Source organism: Sparus aurata, chromosome 16 (genome assembly GCF_900880675.1).
Source record: "Sparus aurata chromosome 16, fSpaAur1.1, whole genome shotgun sequence".
Classification (NCBI taxonomy): Eukaryota; Metazoa; Chordata; class Actinopteri; order Spariformes; family Sparidae; genus Sparus; species Sparus aurata.
In genome coordinates this window covers 27,623,991-27,645,360 of record NC_044202.1, presented here as the reverse complement: position 1 = coordinate 27,645,360, position 21,370 = coordinate 27,623,991, and the positions used below count along the sequence as shown (strand labels likewise).

At 40.7% G+C, this 21,370-nt stretch overlaps 1 protein-coding gene across 4 annotated transcripts in view; it reads left to right on the top strand.

Moving 5' to 3' along the window:
- pxdn (peroxidasin) overlaps positions 1-21,370 on the top strand; it is a 75,881-nt gene that overhangs the window by 42,706 nt on the left and 11,805 nt on the right. For all 4 annotated transcript variants that reach the window (XM_030391382.1, XM_030391380.1, XM_030391384.1 and 1 more), the window contains 7 exons: positions 3,614-3,726; positions 4,108-4,264; positions 11,474-11,582; positions 14,674-14,831; positions 17,564-18,570; positions 18,735-19,231; positions 19,458-19,592. In XM_030391382.1, coding sequence (XP_030247242.1) covers positions 3,614-3,726; positions 4,108-4,264; positions 11,474-11,582; positions 14,674-14,831; positions 17,564-18,570; positions 18,735-19,231; positions 19,458-19,592 — 2,176 coding nt within the window. The remainder of the gene's footprint in view (positions 1-3,613; positions 3,727-4,107; positions 4,265-11,473; positions 11,583-14,673; positions 14,832-17,563; positions 18,571-18,734; positions 19,232-19,457; positions 19,593-21,370) is intronic.

The following is a 21,370-nucleotide window of genomic DNA, read 5'->3' as shown; positions in this document are numbered from 1 at the left end:
TGACACTTTACTGCAGATTTTACTTTTATGCCCAGCATAATCTCCCTTTTGTTTTTTTGAATGGCTGGCATGGAAAATGGCTTTTTAAAGGCTGAATGTAAAAATAAAAATAAAAAAAAAATACAACGATAAAATAATAAAAAATAAATATATAAATAAATAATAATTTCTTGATGGGGCTGTAGAATCAGTGGCAAAGATTGCACCCAGGCTCAGAACAATGAATTTTTCTGGGTTTTGAGAAATATTTGAACAAGCTCATCTGAAAATGCAGTCAGCAGTTACATCATGGCGTGTATATGTTCGCTTAATGCTATCAATTAGTTTACTCACGTTAGCGACACTGAGTTGAGTTGGCACCGGGCTCAATTAATTAAGCTACCGATATGTTACGTAACCTTAGCTGGCCATCAATATTTTGCGAATGTCTATTGAACTTATAAAATCTATTATAAGTTTTCTTAAGATAATAAGTCCACCTTTTCTCCGGTGAGTCGTTGCCCTATTTTCAAGATGACACTTCTCTGACTCTCCGACCTGGTGCCTGGGTGCTTGATGTGATGTCACTTTTAAGGCCGCGCTCTCGCAAGTAATCAACGTCGATGGCACCGCCACTCCTAAATGAATGTAGAGGAAACACTGAGTTAGTGATTATTGATCTACTTAATCTCTGTACACAAATGGGAAACAACTCTATGGAGCCAGAACGGTGACTTTAAAATTTGGCATCCAAAAAACAAATTGGCATTGAAAACAAAACCAGTACTGAAAAAAGAAACATTGTCATTGAAACATTTGTATTGAAAACAGTTGTATTGGCATTGAAACAAGTATTGGCACTGAAAAAAGAAAGTAATTCAAATAATTCAAATCCAAAAATCTTATCATTTTATTTTATTGGGATTTTTTTGTATTTTTCAATGACAATCTTCAGATTTTTTTTACAATGTCAGTTTTTTTTCAGTGTCACTGATTTTCAGTTTCAACTTTCTGTCACTGTTTTGGCGGCGAGAGGGAGGGGCCTGAGGGGAGGGGCAAGTAGAGCGTGGTTTGCATATCATTTGAGAAGGTAATGGCAGCAGCCTGCGGGAAGGAGGGGCTGGACGGTCCAGCCATAATACACCATTTAGGGCCCGTGTGCAGGCCGTCTCTGGGCAACACAGAGTCCAACTACCTTGCAGACTTTTCTTCAAGCTCTCTCCTGATGTGTCCAAGTCTCTGTGTATCTGGTTCTGTCCCAGAGCTCCGGAGCTCCGGTCTCTATATGCGTATGGAGTGTGGTAGTAGTACCGGGGCGCCGAGCACGGAGCATTAGCCACAGTTAGCACAACAGCCTGTCGCTCCGAGCCGGGCTGCCTCGCCGACAGCAGCGCTCCGTCTGCTCCCCGAGCTCTGTGCCACCGCACCACTACCGGAGACCAGAGCTCCCCTATAAACTCAGTTCATGTGAATAATATCACTATTCCTACAATGACTCCTTTGAGTCGAAGCGAATAAACTCAACAAGTCAGTGTGCGGGGAAAGTCAGCTGCGATTGTGCTACTGTGGTTCATAGTAAAGTACAACAGACGGCTGTAATCAAGTAACAGACACATATTTTCATAACTGACTGACTTTTCTCCAAGCACTCTCCTTTATTGTCCGGTCTCTGTATGCGTGTACAGCGGTGCGGTGTTACAGAGCTCGGGGAGCAGACGGAGCGCTGCTGTCGGCGAGGCAGCCCCGGCTCGGAGCGACACAGCTGGGGCTAATGCTCATTAGCTCCGTACTACTACCACACTCCATACGCATATAGATACCAGAGCTCGGTAGGTCCGGTCTCCGGTAGCGGTGCGGTGGCACAGAGCTCGGGGAGCAGACCAGAGCGCTGCAGCCCCGGCTCGGAGCAACAGGCTGTTCTACTGTTGCGCTAACTGTGGCTATTGCTCTGTGCTCGGCGCCCCGGTACTACTACCACACTCCAGAGATCAGAGCTCGGGAGCTCCGGGACAGAACCAGATACACAGAGACTTGGACACATCAGGAGAAAGCTTGCCCACAGACGGCCGACTACAACGGTGTTGTGGCTGGACCATCCAGCCCCGCCTTCCCGCAGGCTGCTGCCATTACCTTCTCAAATGATATGCAAACCACGCTCTACTTGCCCGTCCCCTCAGGCCCCTCCCTCTCGACGCCAAAACAGTGACAGAAAGTTGAAACTGAAAATCAGTGACACTGAAAAAAATCTGACATTGTAAAAAAAATTTGTCACTGAAAAAAAAGTGACATTAAGAAAAAATCTGAAGATTGTCACTGAAAAATACAAAAAAATCCCAATAAAATAAAATGATAAAATTTTCGGATTTGAATTATTTGAATTACTTTCTTTTTTCAGCGCCAATACTTGTTTCAATGCCAATACAACTGTTTTCAATACAAATGTTTCAATGACAATGTTTCTTTTTTCAGTACTGGTTTTGTTTTCAATGCCAATTTTTCTTTTGGATGCCAAATTTTAAAGTCACCATTCTGGCTCCATATAACTCTTTTCACTTATGTCATATAGGTTTTGTGTCATATAACTACAAAAGATTGTAGTTGCTTGTTGAAATAGAAAAACATGAAAAGCAGTTTAGGACAAATTTGCTCCACTATGAGCAAGGGTTGCAGCAGCTTACCATTTTCATGGTACAAAAATTGACAGTTGTGTATTTACTCATCTCTGGTATTAATAGTAGTCATTAATTCATTGAATTTAATGTTATTATAAGATTTATGATAAGATTTAGGACATATTTTTTGAAATTGTAATTGTAAGTATTTATTCAAACAAGAAATATTGTTTCTCACAGTCATCGCAGTCATTGCATCTGTGGTATGTTGGTCATAAATCTACTTAACCAAAGTCAGTTTCTACTTGCCTCTTTACAAATTGTTTTATTTATTATTTGTAATAACAACAAAGACAAAAGACTTAAGCTCATACATTTCGTTACTCACTGTCATTTTCTTGCAAGTGCTCAATCAGTACTGCACATGTGCAACTGTCAGTAAAGGTGAAAAGGAAGTGAGGTGGCTAACTCCCCTACTCCCATAATCAGCTCTGGAAAAAACGTTTTTAATTCTTTTTCATCACTTGCCTAATAGGCAAAGTGAGTTGCTAGATTTACTTGCCCAAAGTATCATTCTACTATCCCCAGGCAAGTGGGTAATCATCTTTTTGTGCCTTGCTTAAAACTGTGATATTTTCTGAGACTGTTATACAGTAGTGCTGTGGAAATCTCATACCCATGCAACCCTATTATTGTTTTTTTTTTTGCTACCATATTATAAAATGCATTATTTTTTCTTTAAAAAATACAGTTCGCCTTCATCTCCCTTTGAACTCCACACTGACTTCAAGATGTTTTTGCAGCTATTACAAATAAAAATAGCAACTGCACTGTAACACAAACACTGTGAATGTGTGTATGTTTTTGGAGCATATAGGACTGTAAAATGCCTAGATAAGCCTCAGAGTTTTATGTCTGCTGTGACTGATTGCAAAATTCAATTAACATGTACAGTACTTTGAGCACTGGTGTATAATCATTAACACATGCGCATGTGTGTGTGTATGTTTTAACTCATTCAGTAACGCCTGTTTTCACAAATGCTCCAAGGGACCTGACAGTGGAGTCTGGCCAGGACATCCAGATTCCCTGCAGCGCTCAGGGCCAGCCACAGCCTGTCCTCACCTGGAACAAGGTTAGATGATAAAGCTCCTATTGGCTTAGAAAGGTGCCTGTCAGCGCATCACCACAGAGGTCATGGGGTTAGATAAAGTGTTTAAGTGGTTGAAAGAGAGCAGTGGAAATGAAATGGACAGGGAATGGTGTGTGGTTACTTTATCTGTAATCTTGTGATTTGATATGAATTATAACAATGAAATAACTTGGTGATTTATGGTTTAGCTTTCAGTTTCTGTTTGTTCTAAAGCGTCCATCCAAGCTAATCAGTTCAGTGGTCTGACATAATGTCTCCCATCTGTAAAGCTCTTCATCACAGTTTTGCAATGTGATACCTATCTCCACATGCTAGCACCCAAGGTGATGACCTTTGCCCCTTTGTCCCTCCCTTGTCTCTTAGGATGGTGTACAGGTGACAGAGAGTGGCAAGTTCCACATTATACCTGAGGGGTATCTGGAGGTAAAGGATGTGGGCACTGCTGATGCTGGACGCTACGAGTGCGTCGCCCGCAATCCCATCGGCTACCAGGTTGCTAGCATGGTACTAACAGTCACAGGTGAGACACAACTGATGTTAGCAGCTCATAACCTGACCCTTTTGCTTGTATCATTTTGTGGTTTAGAGTCAGCAACTGCATTATGTGGACAAGGGTTACTGTTGCAATTTTGGTCAGATGGGTGATGATGGTGTTTTGTCATTTATAATTTGCTCTCCAATTAAAAGAATATTATCTTCTTTAACTCTTCAGTAATTTGTGACATGCGAGCTGCACATTGGACCATCAAGTATATTTTTTAGGGCTGTCCATTGATTCAAATATTAAATCGCAATTAATCACATGATTGTCCATAGTTAACATTTTTTATCTTTTCTAAATTTAGCCATCACTGTAGAAAGTCCGTTGCGTGTCGAGTTGCACAGGCGTCTCCATTGCAAACTACCCTCTGTGGTCTGCCTTTGAGAGGGGAAGGAAGGCTCTCTGCATCAGCTGTGTGCTTGGCCAGCAAGTGGTGTTGGAGTTGCAACGTACTTCGGTGGTAACTCAATTCTTAACATCGAAAATTGTGAAGCTTTAGTTTGAAGCTGAAGCTGAAAATTCAGAAGATCTTTTTCTTTATACATTGCTGCTCAAGGAGGTTTGTTTCTTCTTGCCATCCACCACATTGCTAGTGCATCACTTCCTGATTTCTACATGGCAAGCCGAGGGCCATTGCAGGCGTGTATTTTTTTTTTTACATCATTTGCAATCCAAATGTTACGTTTTCACAAGCAGTAGTCTCGAAGTATTGCAGAAAAAAAATTCCATCCCCCCTAATAGCGCTTTCTCCATAGATTGCCATTATGGAAGAGAGGTCTGTTGACAAGACACCTCGAACTGCAGACAAGGTAACCCATGGAGGTTTTGTAAAACTTTCCTGGAGCCGGAAAAAAAACTACTGAGCAAACTCAATGCGACGCATAATGAGGAAGTTAACCCCGAAGCTAGAGACATTTTGTGGTGTAAAACCTTAGTAGAAGCATTGGAATTCCAAATTGCGTTTGGTACAGCCCTAATAAAATTACAGTGCTGGACCTCACACAAAATGTTCAAAACACAAGGGACACCCCTCTTTCCAGCACTAATGTGTTGAATCCAGGTCAAAACCATTATCCTCGATTTTTTGAATAAATATTTACCAGTCACAAAGAAGAGACAGTGAAGCAGGAGAGCTGGAAACCATTTGTAAGCTGTGAGACAGGTGATGCAACAGGGGCTTTGACTCAGTATGAAGAAGTGTAGTATTGCTGTCAAATTAGTGTACAGTCTAGAGAGTGATAAGCTTTCTGCTGGTCTTCTGTGTCCAAGTCAGTCAGTAATGAGTCACACTCTGCTGCAATGCTATCAGATTCCTGTCAGCTCTTCCCTGTGTGTTGGTGTTTCCTGCTGAGTATCTCAGGTCAGACCAAAGCACTCAGCTGGTGAACCCTAAACTGTATCAATGTGCTCAGTTGTTGTTGGACTGTCACAGTTCTCACATCACAATCTTACTGTTTTCAATGGCACGCTAAGATCAAGGAGTGTGCCAGAAATGTGTTCTCTGCAACTTGAGGAGGGAAGTCACTTACAGGATTTAGCTGGATATAAAGAACACTTTTGAACCCAAGCTCAAAAGTTCTCATTTGTGGTAAAGCATAGCATGTATGCTGTTGTGTTGTACAATTACTTTATTAGGACCCGAGCAGGGAACCTGTAAGGACCCTGTTGTTTTTTCAAATGATTTTTTTTTTTCTAATTTAATATTTGGCACTGTGCCCACACCATAACACTTACGGAAATGAAATTCACAGAGGTGCTATAGAATGGCCCCTGTGACTCACACACCAAAAATGACCAGCAGGTGGCGCTATTTTCAATGCAAAAGCATTTTTCGCTCATAACTCCCACTTAATATGTTGCACATTATTAAACCTCATACCTATATGATCCCTGAATTCAGCTGAATTGTTTGGTGTAGACCAAAACCACTTTAGACTAACTTTCCATTCGCAAAATTGCAAACAATGAAAAACCTACTTTTTCGAACTCCTCCTAGGCAATTTGAGCAATTTGCACCAAACTTTGCATGAAGCATGTGTGGACCCTCCTGACAAAAAGTTATCAAAAGAATTTTGACATTCCATAAAATGCCCGAAATATAAAACAACAATTTCTTGCACATTGTGTTGAAAACAGACAATCTTGCATATCTTTACAAAATACTGTCTGATTATCACATAAATGTTCGTAATTGATTGGTATGACCTAATGACGGTCTGTGTCAAATTTGGTGCAAATTGGCCAATAGGTGGCGCTCTGGTCGCTGGCCTCTTATTATTGTGAATGGAAAGTAAATGGCAAAATCTTCAAATCCTCTTCAAAACTCATCGACTTTCAACCTCTTCTTGCACCTTGTAGTTTGAGCTGCAGACACCATTCCATCTTTAAAAGAGTCAGAAGACCTTGAACTATTAGGCACGTAGTCGGCTTTTTAAAATCTTTTGCGGTCTTGAAATCATCAAAGTTTTAGTTTTAAGGATTTTCAGGCCATCTTCTGATTTTAAAATGGGTGTGTATTGTGGAGGCTAGAGTGTGTGACATCATCGCTACAGTGGAAAGCAGCTAGAAATCTGGAGAAAAAATTATCTTCAGCTTGATCTGGATCCCACATCTTTTACTTCACATAGACAATATATGCATAGAAATCACATGGTCTGCTCACTGACTGTCTGCTTTTTAGTGTGACTGAGCATGTCCTGACTTGTTTACTGCTAGTTGTCTTTGCACCAGTACAGGGTGCTGTTGGACCTTGACCTGTAGACCTTTCTTGCACTGTCTGTGGCTGCACACACGCTGGAGCAGTAGCAGAGCCAAAGTTGGAAATGTCCCCATAAGAATGAATGGGAAAACACCTCCCAAACTCTTGCAATTTTTAAAGAAAATGAAATGGTTATTACCAAAATAGTGAGTATTGAGTAACAGGAGACATTGCTGAACTCTGTGATGTCTTTTTTTATTTCTGTAGAGTGAAAAATGAGGGCACCAGAGCGCGAGACAAAACAGGTACCGTCTGCTCTTCTCCAGAAATTTAGGCTCAAAATTAACATTTCGGCTTATATGGGAGTGCTTGTCGCTCTGGGGCTCCTACAGCCCAAAGTGTAAGTCCTACATCTGAAATAAGACCATCAGCTGAAAGCCAACAGGACCGGTTGCACCGCCGATACTTACGCCACTGATTCATCATTAAGTCCTCACAATCCAAATGTAGCTGCAGTGCTATCAAATGGCAGCTAAGTACTACTGAGACACAGGCTACTGAGCTAACTCAAACCTACACAACATATTTCCATGTAAAATAACACAAACTGCAATAGCGATCAAATTATCCATAGCTACAAGCAGAAACCACTTACATTTCCTCAAGAATGCACACATCATTGGTGAAACACACAGGGCCCAGACGCCGTCAGGGGCCCATGAAGGAAGAAAGAAAAAAAAAAAAAACAGCTGTCCAGAATTGCCACAGGCCCTGTTATTGTGAATGAAATATCTGGGGGCGGGTCGGTAAGGTAACGCTGAGTGGCCTTGATGCCTGTCAGTCATGATTAGTCGCGTCTCGTCACCTCTCTGATGTGTCTGCAGCTGAGCACTGCGGGCCGAGCCAATGCATGTCTCTCTCCCCGGGCCGGGAGAGTTATCATACCGTACAATACTAAATAATAGTCGGGGCGTTTATCTGTTTCAATCACTTAACAGACCAGGCGTTTATTTGGGACCAGGCAGCAATTTGTGACAGGCGTTTAATTCCTTCCTCTCAAAATCCGGGATGAAAATGTCACCAACTTCTCCAGCTTCTTGGTGAATTCTCTGGCATCCTTCTGCAAGTGAAGTTGTTGCAGTGGAGGACACGATTCAGCCAACCAGCAGTCGCGGCAAACTCCTCATCTCTGCTGTCACTCACGGTGGCGTACATTTGTTCCGCCTTGATCATTTTGCGGGACATTCTCTCGTGGCATGCCTGTTTGCTGATAACTCATTCCCGCATGTTTATCTCAAGCTCCTCGCTAGCCTTCTTCCTCCCTCCACCAGGCAGCCTGGCCCTGTTGCTGTCCTCCTCAGACAGACGCTGAAGCTCAGTTTGATTTTTCGCCAATCTCTCACTCTCTTGGGGTTGACAGAGAAACGTCTAGGCGCAGCAGAATAAATAAATAAATGAATAAATAAATAAATAAAAAAATTTTAAAAATAAAATAAAAAACGGCTGTCCATCGGCCCATTATTGAAATTATTATTATGTGAAAAATCCCGGTACTCCCTATGGCCAGTCCACCCCTGCATTAGTAGTTCTCTCGAGTGGCTGTGCGTGAGTCCAAGCGTGTGTGTGTGTGTGTGTGTGTGTATGTGTGTGCATGGTGTGTGCGCACGCGCCTGTGTTTAGGGGCACAAAAAAAATATTTGCACCGGGCCTATCACCATGATGTTACGCTACTGTGATGAATATTTCGTTTGTAATGCCAATATTGCAACTCAGTCTATTGGTTGTGATTGTGACCATGCTTATTGCTAATAGAGTTTAATGGTAGAATTATTTACTGTGGCAAAAGCTATCATGCTGTTTAGCATGCATTGCCACTGCTCATGTTTTGTTGGACATTGTACTGCTTATTCCAACACTAATAATGTATTGCATTCAACTTTTCAGCTTTTTCAGACATTCTTTAATACCGACAGGAGGAGCAGCCCATCAAATCATGGGAAAAACTTAAACGGAGGGTGTTGCGTGGACAAGCCCGACGGCAGCATGCATCGACAGCAGCATGCCCCGACGTGGCTCGTGGACTGCGAGGGCCCGTTCAACGCTGCTTGCAGCTTTAATTAGTGTGAATGCTGAGTCAGCATTCTTTTGTTCTTCTGGAATTTATCTTGATTATTCAGGATTCCGTACGTTTTTCAGCACGCTTCCTCTGCTACAAATCTTGAGCTATTGAAACCATTCAACCATCAAAATGTCAGCTGAGTCAGCATTCACACTATTGTTCTTCTGGAATTTATTATTCTTCCGTACGTTTTTCGGCACCTATCTCCTCCTACAAATTTTGAGCGATTGAAACCATTCAACCATCAAAATGTTCAGCTTTTTAAGGACATTACTGCTTGTATTTTTCTCTTTTCAATCTTTCATACTTTTGGAAATATTCAGCTTTTTCTGCAAAATTTTGCCCATTCATCCATATGGGGATTTTTTAAAATTTCATTCTGCTATAACTTCAGCATATGTTCAGCTATTGAAACCATTCAACTTTTAAAATGTTCAGCTTTTGAAGCTCCTTCAGCCTTGTGCTTTTCAACTTTTCAACTTTTCAACTTTTTCAGAAATTTAGCTTTTTCCCAAAAATTTTTAACATTGAATCAAATGGGAAAAGCTTCAAATCCTCTTCAAAACTCATCGATTTTTAACCTCATCTTGTTCCTCATACGTTGAGCGAGAGACACCATTCAAACTTTAAAACAGTCTCAAGACCTTGAACTATTAGCGATGTATTCAGTTTTTAAAAATCTTGTACGGTTTTGATAATATCGCAGTTTTAGTTTTAAGGATTTTTATCTCCTCTTCTGATTTTATAATGGGTGTGTATTGCGTCAGCTAGAGTGTATGACATCATCACTAGGTGTGAGGCCGCTCGAAGAATGGGAGACAAAATTGTCTTCAGCTTGATTTTGATCCCACACCTTTTACTTGACATACACAGTACATGCATAAAAATGTAGGAAATCTTGTTGGGTGTCAGCTGGTGGTCTTATTTCAGATGTGGGATTTACGGTTTTGGATTTAGAAGCCTGAGAGCGACACGAACTGGAGCACCTGGCCCATAAGCCACAATGTTAATTTTGAGGCGAAATTTCTGGCTGAGAGCAGACGGTACCTGATTTGTCTGTCGCTCCTGTACTCTCATTTCTCACTCGACAGAAATAAAAACAACATGAGCGAGTTCAGCCATGTCTCCTCTCACTCAACATACACATATCTCGGCGATTACCATTACGTTTTTTTCAGATATCGCAGGGGTTTGGGAGGGGTTTTCCCATTCATTCTTATGGGACATTTTGATCTCTGTCTCTGCTATTTCTCCAGCGTGTGTGTCTGAAGAATGCGTGTGTATTGCTGGAGCCAGAGTGTGTGACATCATTGCTACAGTGTAGAGCAGCTGGAAAATCTGGAGAAAGAATTCTCTTCAGCTGGATCTGGATTCCACATCTTTTACTTGACATTGGCAATATATACATAGAAATGTAGGAAATCTTGTTGACTTGCTCCATGGTTGCTCCTGCTCCAGCGTATGTGCGGCCATTTTAAGCTCTTCCACCCTTTAACTTTTTTACATTTTCATCCTTTATTCACCATTTTAAGCTTTTTCGGCCCTCTTACTCTCCAGCTTTTCACCGTTTCAACCTTTTTTCACCCTTTTAAACTCTTTCACCCTGTAACCTGTTTACATTTTTATCCTTTTGTCACCTTTTTAACCTCTTCCAGCTTTTTCTGCCCATTACTTCATCCTTTTTCAAAGGTGTAGAGTAAGAGGGCCAAAAAAGTTTTAAAAAACTTTTTCGGCCCTCTTACTCTACATCTTTTCATCCTTTTTTTACCCTTTTAAGCTTCGTCAGCCTTTAACTTTTCACATTTTTTAGCCCTTTTTCACAATTTTTAGCCTCTTCCAGCCCTCTTACTCTACAGCTTTTTATCTGTTTTTTCACCTTTTTAACCTCTTCCAGCCCTCTTACGTTACAGCTTTTAATCCCTTTCATCCTTTTTCCACCTATTTAAGCTCTTTCAGCCTATAACTTTTCACCTTTTTAGCCTTCTTTCACCATTTTAACATCTTCCTGCCCTCTTAATCTACAGCTTTTCGCCTTTTTTTCAACATTTTTATAGTTTTGTGCATTTTCGGCAGGACGTTCAGCAAATTTCCCAAATCGCTTCGGCCTTCAGCATTCACACTGTATTTTCGTAGGAAATGCAATTTTTCTAGTTAAATAATGTTTTCCTTACATTTAAAATGGAAACAGCTTAATCGAACTTAAGATAAAATACCACAAAATGAGAAGGTGTAATAGAAGTCTCTTTGTCGGTTATGATGAGCAGGCTTATGTGCCCCAATAAAGTCAGCGTTTAAAACATATCAGATGTTTTAACTGGGTTCTTGTTCTGTCTGTCTGTCTGTCTGTCTGTCTGTCTCCACGTGACAACAGTTCCTGCAGTCAGCCGAGAGGGAGACACCTTTGTGAGCTCTTCCATAGAGCAGGCCATCCGTAATGTGGACAGTGCTATTGAGTCAACAAGGAGGCGTCTCTTTGATGGGTAAGATATGAGAAACTCATACAGCCAACCAACACACACACACATAGTGACAATTAGGTATTACTGACAAATGCTTTAATCAGAAAGGCATTATTAGACAATAGAGGTGAGTGAAATAAAGGCTGTTAATAGTTAAAAATTAAGATTGTGCCAAACTTTTTATTTGGAGATAGTTGACAAAAGCACCAGATCAGGTAAACCTGCGCTTGCTTCGATGTGTGACAATCTTCATGTGAGACCTGTTCAAAGATGCGATCCAGTAGCTTGCTGACACATCATGGATACCTGCTGGATATCTAACAGTCTTTGACAACAGATCTTCCTTTCTTCCCTCCCTCTCTCCTCTGCTGTCATCTGCAGTAGCTCTTTGAACCCAGTCTTATATTGCATATTTTATAATGGAGCAGCATATAGTTTCTATCAGAATACATACATACAAACTTTTAGTATCTGTAACCGTGTTATCCTTGCTGAACCACAAAACAAGCATTCAGTTTTCAGTGCACAAATAATCCTTGCTGCCCACACATCCTAATCCATTCTCAGTCATATTCTTTATTTTTCTTCCTTGTTTTTTTCGCTGTAAATCATCTCATAAAAACTTTTAATGCTTGGCTTACGTCATTCTCGTGTTACACAAGATCTTAAAATACAGTACACAGTTTATCTACAAGACTCTTGTTTTCACAGTATAATCATTATACAAGGCCTGCTATAGAGAAAAGGTTTTATCGAGGTTCATACTGTATTTTATTTATACAGTATCTAAACTTTTTATGTTAAAAAAAGTTGTCATATACAGCAACACACTTTATAATTATTTACACTGTGTTGCTCTCATTTACATTTCTAAATAGAAATAGTAATTGCATAGTGATTGTGACTAAGCAGATGTAATTTGCCACAGTGTTATGTCAGTAGACCTTTTGCATTTGGAATACTTGAAATGTGTTTCCTGTCCAGAGTCGGTCCAGAGCTACATGCTCATGGGGCCTAACTTAGTTTACAATTAGCTAGTCTCACGTCATCTTGGCAGATGACTTGCATGTTCTAAGTCTGAGTCAGAGCCTTCAGGGAAAGAGTGTGGCCATTCAGGATGGCTGCTGCACTTTCCTGTTTTAGTCCACGAGGTCTGCAGTTTTAAAGTTTCACAATAGAATGCTTCAATTAAAAACAGTGTTTAAGGCCACAGTACTAACAGCTATTGAGTCAGACAATTATTCGGACAGCTGCATTAAATATTCAACTGCTTGTTAACAGCTTTTCATCATCTTTACCAGTCACTCTCTTTTTTTATTTGTGCATCAACCAAATCATTTCCAGGAAGATAAAGGAAATGGTTGTGTCTCGTAGTCTTTGTTCATCCAGTGAAGTATCCTTTACACTTTCTGTCACTGAAAGAGATGGAGGTGGTTTGAATATAGCTCATAAGTGTTTCCATCCTGTTGAATTGATGTTGTTAGCAGTTGGGTTTTTCTTGGCATGCACAAACATTAACTCTGCCCACACATACACACACAGTGCACAAACACACATACACATACACACATAGAGACATACTGTATGCACACAGGAACACAGTGCTAACCTAAATTGAGATTAGGGGATTTCCAGCTCTCTTTAATGGCAATCACAGGTTAAGACACAGTGTCGTCCTTGGCCAGAGTCTTTACCAGGGTTTGGAAATGATCAAAATGAAATAGAGTGACACTGGAGAATGAGAACATATCAGGAAAAAAGCTGGTAACACTTGTTACTTGTATCAGACGCTGTGTTGCTTTCTTTCAGACAGTTAGACCCTGATTTGTTTTTGTTGATGGCAGCACTGCTCACTATATGAAACAAAGTGCATGTGCATGTGCTTTTTCAAATGATCTAATCTAAAGTGATCAAGATAGCTTTTTTTCCTGCATGAAAACAATAGTGAAAACACAACTTTGATCAGACTTGGAAACAGTACTCACAGCTTCCAATTCCTACCAGTGTTGATGTTGTTAGCTGTAAGAGGAAGTAATGCATTATCAACACAAACTGTATGTAAAAAAAACCTGTATTGCAAAGCATTGTGTGCTCAGGATGATACATTGTATTACACCATATGATAATAAAGTTTTTTTGTAGAATAGATATTTATGTCATATGCACATTTCATATGTTTTATAATTGTATGTTGTGTTGCTATTGTGCAATATATGCATTTAAAGTGTTGCTGCTGCATCAGAAATCCAATTTAAAAAAGCAACCCCACATAGTTTTGCCAACATTTCAGTTTTGAACATGTTCATGTTCCCACAATAACTTGGCTTACAGGTGCATTATGTCATCTTTGAATTTTACATGCAAAAAAAGGGACATTTTTGTTTTTTATTCAACTGGTCAGGACATCTGTGGATCTGGCATGTGGTATCCCACACACTGAAGTCCAACTGTGACTGAGCTTTTAAGGCTGAAGTTGAAAGAATGTTTTAAATAGTTGCTGCCTTGAGGTGATGGTAAAGCAGTGAACTTTAAAGAACAACACACATTCATGTACACAAACTCAGTTGATGAGGTTTCATAAGTGAAATAATGAAGATGTTTGTGGATGTTTTTGGCTTCTCCCTGTTTGAACTCTTTGACCTGCTTGTGCTGCAGCAAAGACAATTTTTGGAAACTGTCAGAGACAGCTCTGCCTGCTTTTCATTCCCTCTAGAAAAAAATGGAAAAATGTAACCAGAAGAATGTCATTTGAGCATGAAATTAGAAATTGATCTTTTCTTTCTGCTTTCTTTTAATGTTCTTTAACCACTGTTAATTTAGTTTCTTAATCCTTGTGATTCTTCTACAAATACCATCTCAATTGTCTCTTGTCCTGCATCAATTCAATTTAATTTCAGTTCAAATGGCTTTATTAACATGACATTACACTTCATACCACAAAAGCGAGCATTTAGACATTGGAAAGCTAGATATACATACTATAGCAAAGGGAGATATTGTAAGACAAGTCATAAAATATAACAGCAACAACTTGTGTAAGGTAACTGATCATCAATCTTTCTTTTTCTTCCACCTCCCTTACACCCTATTTGTCTATCCCTCATCCCTCCAGTCAGCCTCGTACCCCAGGAGAGTTGCTAGCTCTTTTCCGGTATCCACGTGACCCCTACACAGTGGAGCAGGCGCGTGCCGGGGAGATCTTTGAACAGACTCTTCTGCTCATTCAGAGCCATGTCAACCAGGGTCTCATGGTCGACACCAATGGCACCGGTGAGACTGCCAACCAAATATACTGTGCTGCTATGAAAATGGGCCCAACCAGGCTGCTACGCCTTTGTAACCTTAAATCCAGAAAATGTATGAAGAAAGCTGTAACTATTATATGATTTAAATGAGACGTTAGACTGTGTAAAATGTGGCTATACAGACTGACGCATAAAGGACTGATGAAATAAAGTGGATATAAAGATTCACAAAGAAAATGCAGGAAAGATAAATCTTGACATTTCGCCTTTATTTAGGAGCTGACAGTCTTGAGAGACAGGAAGCATGGAGAGAGAGAGAGTTATGTCTTTTTTTTCTGTTAATTACGGTGAGAGAAACACTGCTGTCTGATCAAGACACTTAAAATGAACCTTTTTGTGCCTTAAAGAAATACAAGGTATGTATGAACATTGATCGGTAAACCAGCCAGGTTGGTCAACATTAGAATCTATTACAGACAGACTTACTGAGTGACACCAATAGGGTTATTTTTTGTACACAAACCAAACGTTGCCAACAATGAACAATGAGCTATTGTGTAGCTGACCTTCCACAATTGAAAAATAATTTGTTTGACCTGCTTCCTGTACTGCCTCACCTATTATACAGTAATATTGATAGTGCATCTCCCCTAAGAAAGGGAAGTGTCCTGTCCTTACAGGCATCCTGTGTCTTTTAGTTGAAGAAAGCCAAGCGCTGCTGCTGTCTGCTGCTGTCAGGGTGTGACCAACCTTGAAGGGCTTGTGGAAGTTGGACTGTTGTTGAAGCTTTGGCACACCATTGCTGTTAATAATGCTTAATACTTGGAGGAAACTTTGTGGTTCTCATTTTGTTTTTCAAGTTTTTCAAGCATGACTAGAGGCATAGAGCTGTAATAATGGAGCAGTTGATGAAGAGCCCACACAAGTTTAATTAGACCTTTGTCATACCACTCAACACATAGCCAGCAATCACTGTCACATACAGGACACATTTGAAGATGGTTTGTGTTAGTAGACATTTTGTCTCAGTTATGCATGTGTGTAAGGATACTGGGAGAGCATAGGTTTCTTTGGATGTTTATATACTGTATTTAAGCATCTGTATTGATTTCACATATGCATTGAAAAGTGTCCAGTTGACAAAGGAAGAAAACCAGACTATGTATGTATCTGACTTTATGGCGCAACAATTACTCATTGTAATGGGGGTTTCATTTGAATACCTCATTGGTGAAATTGGTAGGTTGTGAAAATGTATGTATTTTTGGAGGGGGGGTTCATGTGGTGTTGTGAAAAATGTTAAATCAAAGAACAAAGATGGATTAAGTAATATTTGAGGACTAATAGTATGTAGAAAGAGAGCTGGATGAACAGAGAGGGGAAAGACAAATAGAGCTCTGTGAAACATGAACAAAGACAGAGAGAGAGACAGTGTTTTCATTACTTATGCCAACAACATTGTTATACTGGCCCCCAAACCAAGCTAACAGATAAAGTTCTGCCCGTCAGCAGAAACAAACGTGCTGTTTTTATTGTATCTCTATTTCATCTTGGAGGGCACCACCACAGTTTCCCCATTCTCCTCTGATTTCACACATATAAACCCACACCAGTGATGTGTGTAAAGTGAGAGCATGTTGGAAGCTGGTAGCAGGTGATGCCATCTAGACAGGAAGTCTCACCTAACCCTCATTGTGGTTGGCAGTAAACACTTAACACTTGTTCTCATGCACGACCATAACATCACATCGGTAACACATCACAGACACACACAGACACACACACACACACATACATACACATTGATATATAAATATATATATATATTGCAGAGAGTCAGGGCAGGTTGGTGAATTACAGCTACCTTTGCACAAGGTTCTTTCCACTCTCAGTCAATCAATGCAGTCAATGTGTCTACTATAGATAATATTTAATACACAGTAATATCTTGGGTACTTCAAGTATTTAAAAATCTGATGTGATTTTATTTTTTTTAATAAACAGGGCCAGTTCACCCCAAAATCAAGAACTGTCCTCTTACCTATCACTATTCATCCAGTTAGATTGTTTTGGTGTGAGTTGCCAAGAGTCATATTCTCTCAAATAGAATGGGACTAGATTGCACTCAGCTTGTAATGCTCAAAGTGTAAAAGATCCAGTTGAAAAATTCAAAATATTTTGAATAGTAAAATTTTATATATTTTGAATATATTTTGAATAGTATCAAGAGTATCATCACACAGTAGAAAGCTGCAACACTTCATGAACGAGAGGCTTGTACTCAGGACAGGATGGGATGAAAACATTAGTGGTGTCCTCCTCAGTTGACCTATATGCTAGCCAGCTTAGTTAGCCAGCCTCTTTTCCATGGTAGATGCATGTTTTCATCAGCACTGTAATAGAGTTGGCCAGTGTAATTTGGCAGTAAGAAAACAGTTCCTACATGAAACTGCTCACAAGAAGGTCTTTGGATTATCTTAAGTAATCGGGTCATGATTTCTGGAGGGAAACATTGCTGTTAAGTTTTTTAAATGTATTGTTTGGTACTTTGATCACGACAATCCATCTAGTTCCATTATATTTGAGAAAATGCAGACACATCTAAGATATTCCCCAAAAACTGCAACTCATAACAATACAGTACAGATTGATAAAGTTCAAGGTTTTATAATATCTGTTGTCCCAAACTGTCCCTTTACATCTATATAACTCTTATTCAGACTAATCACATGTTGAATGTATGTTGCTTTCCCACAGCCTTTCGCTACAATGACCTGGTATCCCCTCACTTTCTGGATGTGATTGCCAACCTGTCCGGCTGCACAGCCCACCGCCGCTTCAACAACTGTTCTGATATTTGCTTCCACCAGAAGTACCGCAGCCATGATGGGACCTGCAACAACCTACAGCACCCTATGTGGGGTGCCTCACTCACTGCTTTTGAACGACTCCTGAAGTCAGTCTACGATAATGGCTTTAACCTGCCAAGAGGTGCTACTGATCGACTTCATAATGGATACAGGTTGCCTCTGCCGAGGTTAGTGTCTACCACCATGATTGGAACAGAGACCATCACTCCTGATGACCGCTACACTCACATGCTAATGCAGTGGGGTCAGTTCCTAGACCATGATTTGGACTCAACAGTGGCGGCCCTCAGCCAGTCAAGATTCTCTGATGGCCAGCTGTGCACCCAGGTCTGCACCAATGACCCGCCATGCTTCCCAATCCAGTTCCCACCCAATGATCCACGGCAGCTGCGCAGTGGGGCTCGCTGCATGTTCTTTGTCCGATCCAGCCCTGTGTGCGGCAGTGGGATGACTTCTCTTCTCATGAACAGCGTCTATCCAAGAGAGCAAATCAACCAGCTGACCTCTTACATTGACGCTTCAAATGTCTACGGCAGCTCACGACATGAATCTGAGGAAATCCGAGATTTGGCTAGCCAAAGGGGGCTGCTCCGACAGGGTATCATCCAACGAACAGGGAAGCCACTTCTGCCATTTGCGACTGGACCACCCACTGAGTGTATGAGAGATGAAAATGAGAGTCCAATTCCATGTTTTTTAGCTGGGGATCACCGTGCTAATGAGCAGCTTGGTTTGACCGCCATGCACACAGTGTGGTTCAGGGAACACAACCGAATTGCTACTGAGCTACTGAGACTGAACCCCCACTGGGACGGGGACACCATCTACCACGAGGCCAGGAAGATAGTGGGGGCCCAGATGCAGCACATCACCTACAACCACTGGTTGCCAAAGGTAACATCTGTCAGCTTTTAATGTTCTGTGGTATGATGCTTATTGTCTTTTTTACCATTTTGTTTCAATTATTATATTATTATATATTGTGGCAACAATCACAAAGAATGTGATAAGAAGAAAGACTGATACATTCCTTTTCTCATTATCATAACTTCTTCAAGATCCTTGGTGAGGCAGGCATGAAGATGATGGGGACATACACAGGTTATAACCCCAATATAAATGCCGGCATCCTGAATGCTTTCGCCACTGCTGCTTTCCGCTTCGGGCACACCCTCATCAACCCAATACTCTACAGGTTAGACGAGGACTTCCAGCCTATCCCCCAGGGGCACATATCTCTACATCGGGCCTTCTTCTCCCCGTTTCGCATCGTAAATGAGGGCGGCATCGACCCACTCCTCCGTGGGCTCTTTGGCGTTGCTGGTAAAATGCGGATTTCCAGTCAGCTGCTGAACACGGAGCTGACGGAGAGGTTGTTTTCCATGGCCCATGCTGTTGCCCTGGACCTTGCTGCCATGAATATACAGAGAGGAAGGGATCATGGGATACCCTCGTACAATGATTACAGGACCTTCTGTAACCTGACCTTGGCACAGACGTTTGATGACTTGAGGAATGAAATTAAGAATCCTAATGTCAGAGAGAAAATTCAGAGGTAATTAAACACTCAAGATGGCTATCCATACACTTAGAATTTAACATATCTTGGATTGAAATTGGTATGCGACAAAACAGCTGTTGGTGATGGTCATGCCTGTGAACATGCATAGTCAATGTTCTTGTCATATTCTTAGACACAAAGAGCTTGTGCTACAAAATTCTTCAGGATCACACTATAATTACATAATTTAGTGATCCTTACTATTTCTCCTATGTGGCAGGCTGTATGGCACTCCTCTGAACATAGACCTGTTCCCTGCCTTGATGGCTGAGGACCTGGTCCCTGGCAGTAGACTGGGGCCCACACTCATGTGCTTGCTGGCAACTCAATTCAAACGCCTGCGGGATGGAGACAGGTACAGTAAGGTCACATCTCATCTCACCATTCACAAACACGTAGCCTCCAAGAAGAAAACTAAGAATACCTCCAGCCCATTCAGTCAGTCATTGTTATGATTAATGCCTGGTTGCTTTTTCCCTCTTATTTTTAGATGGCTATTTAAGAGTATGATACATCATTAGTGTTGGATATAATTTGTTACAAAGTAATCCATTAGAGTACTCAATAGCACTTTTGTTGTAAGGCAAGGCAAGGCAAGTTTATTTGTATAGCACAATTCAGACACAAGGCAACCCAAAGTGCTTTTCAGGCACACACAAATTACATTAAAAGACATACAAATTTAATTTAAAAGACATTAAAAATTGCATTAAAAAACATTAGAAATAGCATTTTAAAACAAGTAAAAACATTAAGAAACAAACATTAAAACATTCAGACTGAAATAGAAAAGCTGTAAAAGAAACAAGATTGTAGAGTCAGAGTCATAATGCAGTTCAAAGACTTGAATTGCTTCAGTTAAAAGCAGTGGCAAAAAGAAATGTTTTAAGTCTTGATTTAAAAGAGGTGAGAGTTGGAGCAGACCTGCAATTTTCAGGGAGTTTGTTCCAAACTTGTCTGCGTTTGAATGAATGTTGTTGAGGACCTTAACAAGAGCCGTCTCAGTGCTGTGATGTGGTCGAAATCCTGATTGGAAAACATCAAAACAGCCATTTATTATTAAGTAATTGTTCAGCTGTTGAAAGACAGCTTTTTCAATTATTTTACTTAAAATTGGGAGGTTTGAAATGGGCCTATACTTATTCATTACTGATGTGTCTAGAGTTCTCTTCTTCAGGAGTGGTTTAATGACTTCAGTCTTAATGGCTTGGGGGAAGATACCTGAGAGAAGAGACATGTTAACAATCTGTAGCAGATCTGGAATCATGCAGTCTGAAACTTTTTTGAAGAACCCTGCTGGTAAAATATCCAGGCTGCAGGAGGAAGATTTCAAATGCTGTATAATGTCTTGCAGGTTTTTGTCATTGATTGGATCAGATTGTGTCATGGTGTTAGAGTTGGGTTTAGGTGGACAAAACGACAACACACCTCCAGTACCTGGTAGAGTGGCACTGAACGTGTAACGAGTAATGTAAGGCCTTTCAGTTCAGTTCTCCAATTCAAGTAATCTGTTATTACTAAGTACTTTATCATAAAATTAATCTGTTACTATAAAAATTGCTGTCTTTTCCTTTCCTTTTGTTGCCACAAAAATACAAAAAATTCCCTTAAACATTTGCACTGTTTCTGTTTCTCTCCTGCTGCTTAGCAGGTGGCTGCATGCCAGCAGAAGGTAAACCCACAGTTAGGTCAACGAACATGTGTAGCTAGCTAATTCAGTTTAGCTAGATAGCAGAGAGAACAGCATTAACTTTGTGTAAATGTTCCCCTTATTTAGAATTTTTCGTCGAAAAGGACAAGAACAACATCACAGCGAAATGCAAGTTGTGCTTGCAGGATAAGTGCTTGTTGTATTGTTTTCATTAAAACAGCTGTGCCTAATACTAGCCACATTCACACAGCCGTTTGGATACGGGGATCCTGCGCCAATTCTCCGCCTTCCGCCTCTATGTGAATGTCTCTGAGGCAGCAAGGGTTGAAATTTCGCTCTGGCGCCGATATGCCTCTAGAGGTAGTATCAGAGGCACATTATTGGCTAACCAAACCAGTGTGAATGGATAAACCAGCTGCATGTATCAAGGGCATGCCAGTCTAAGAGTCTGATAACTACACAGGTCCCTCACGCAACTAAAT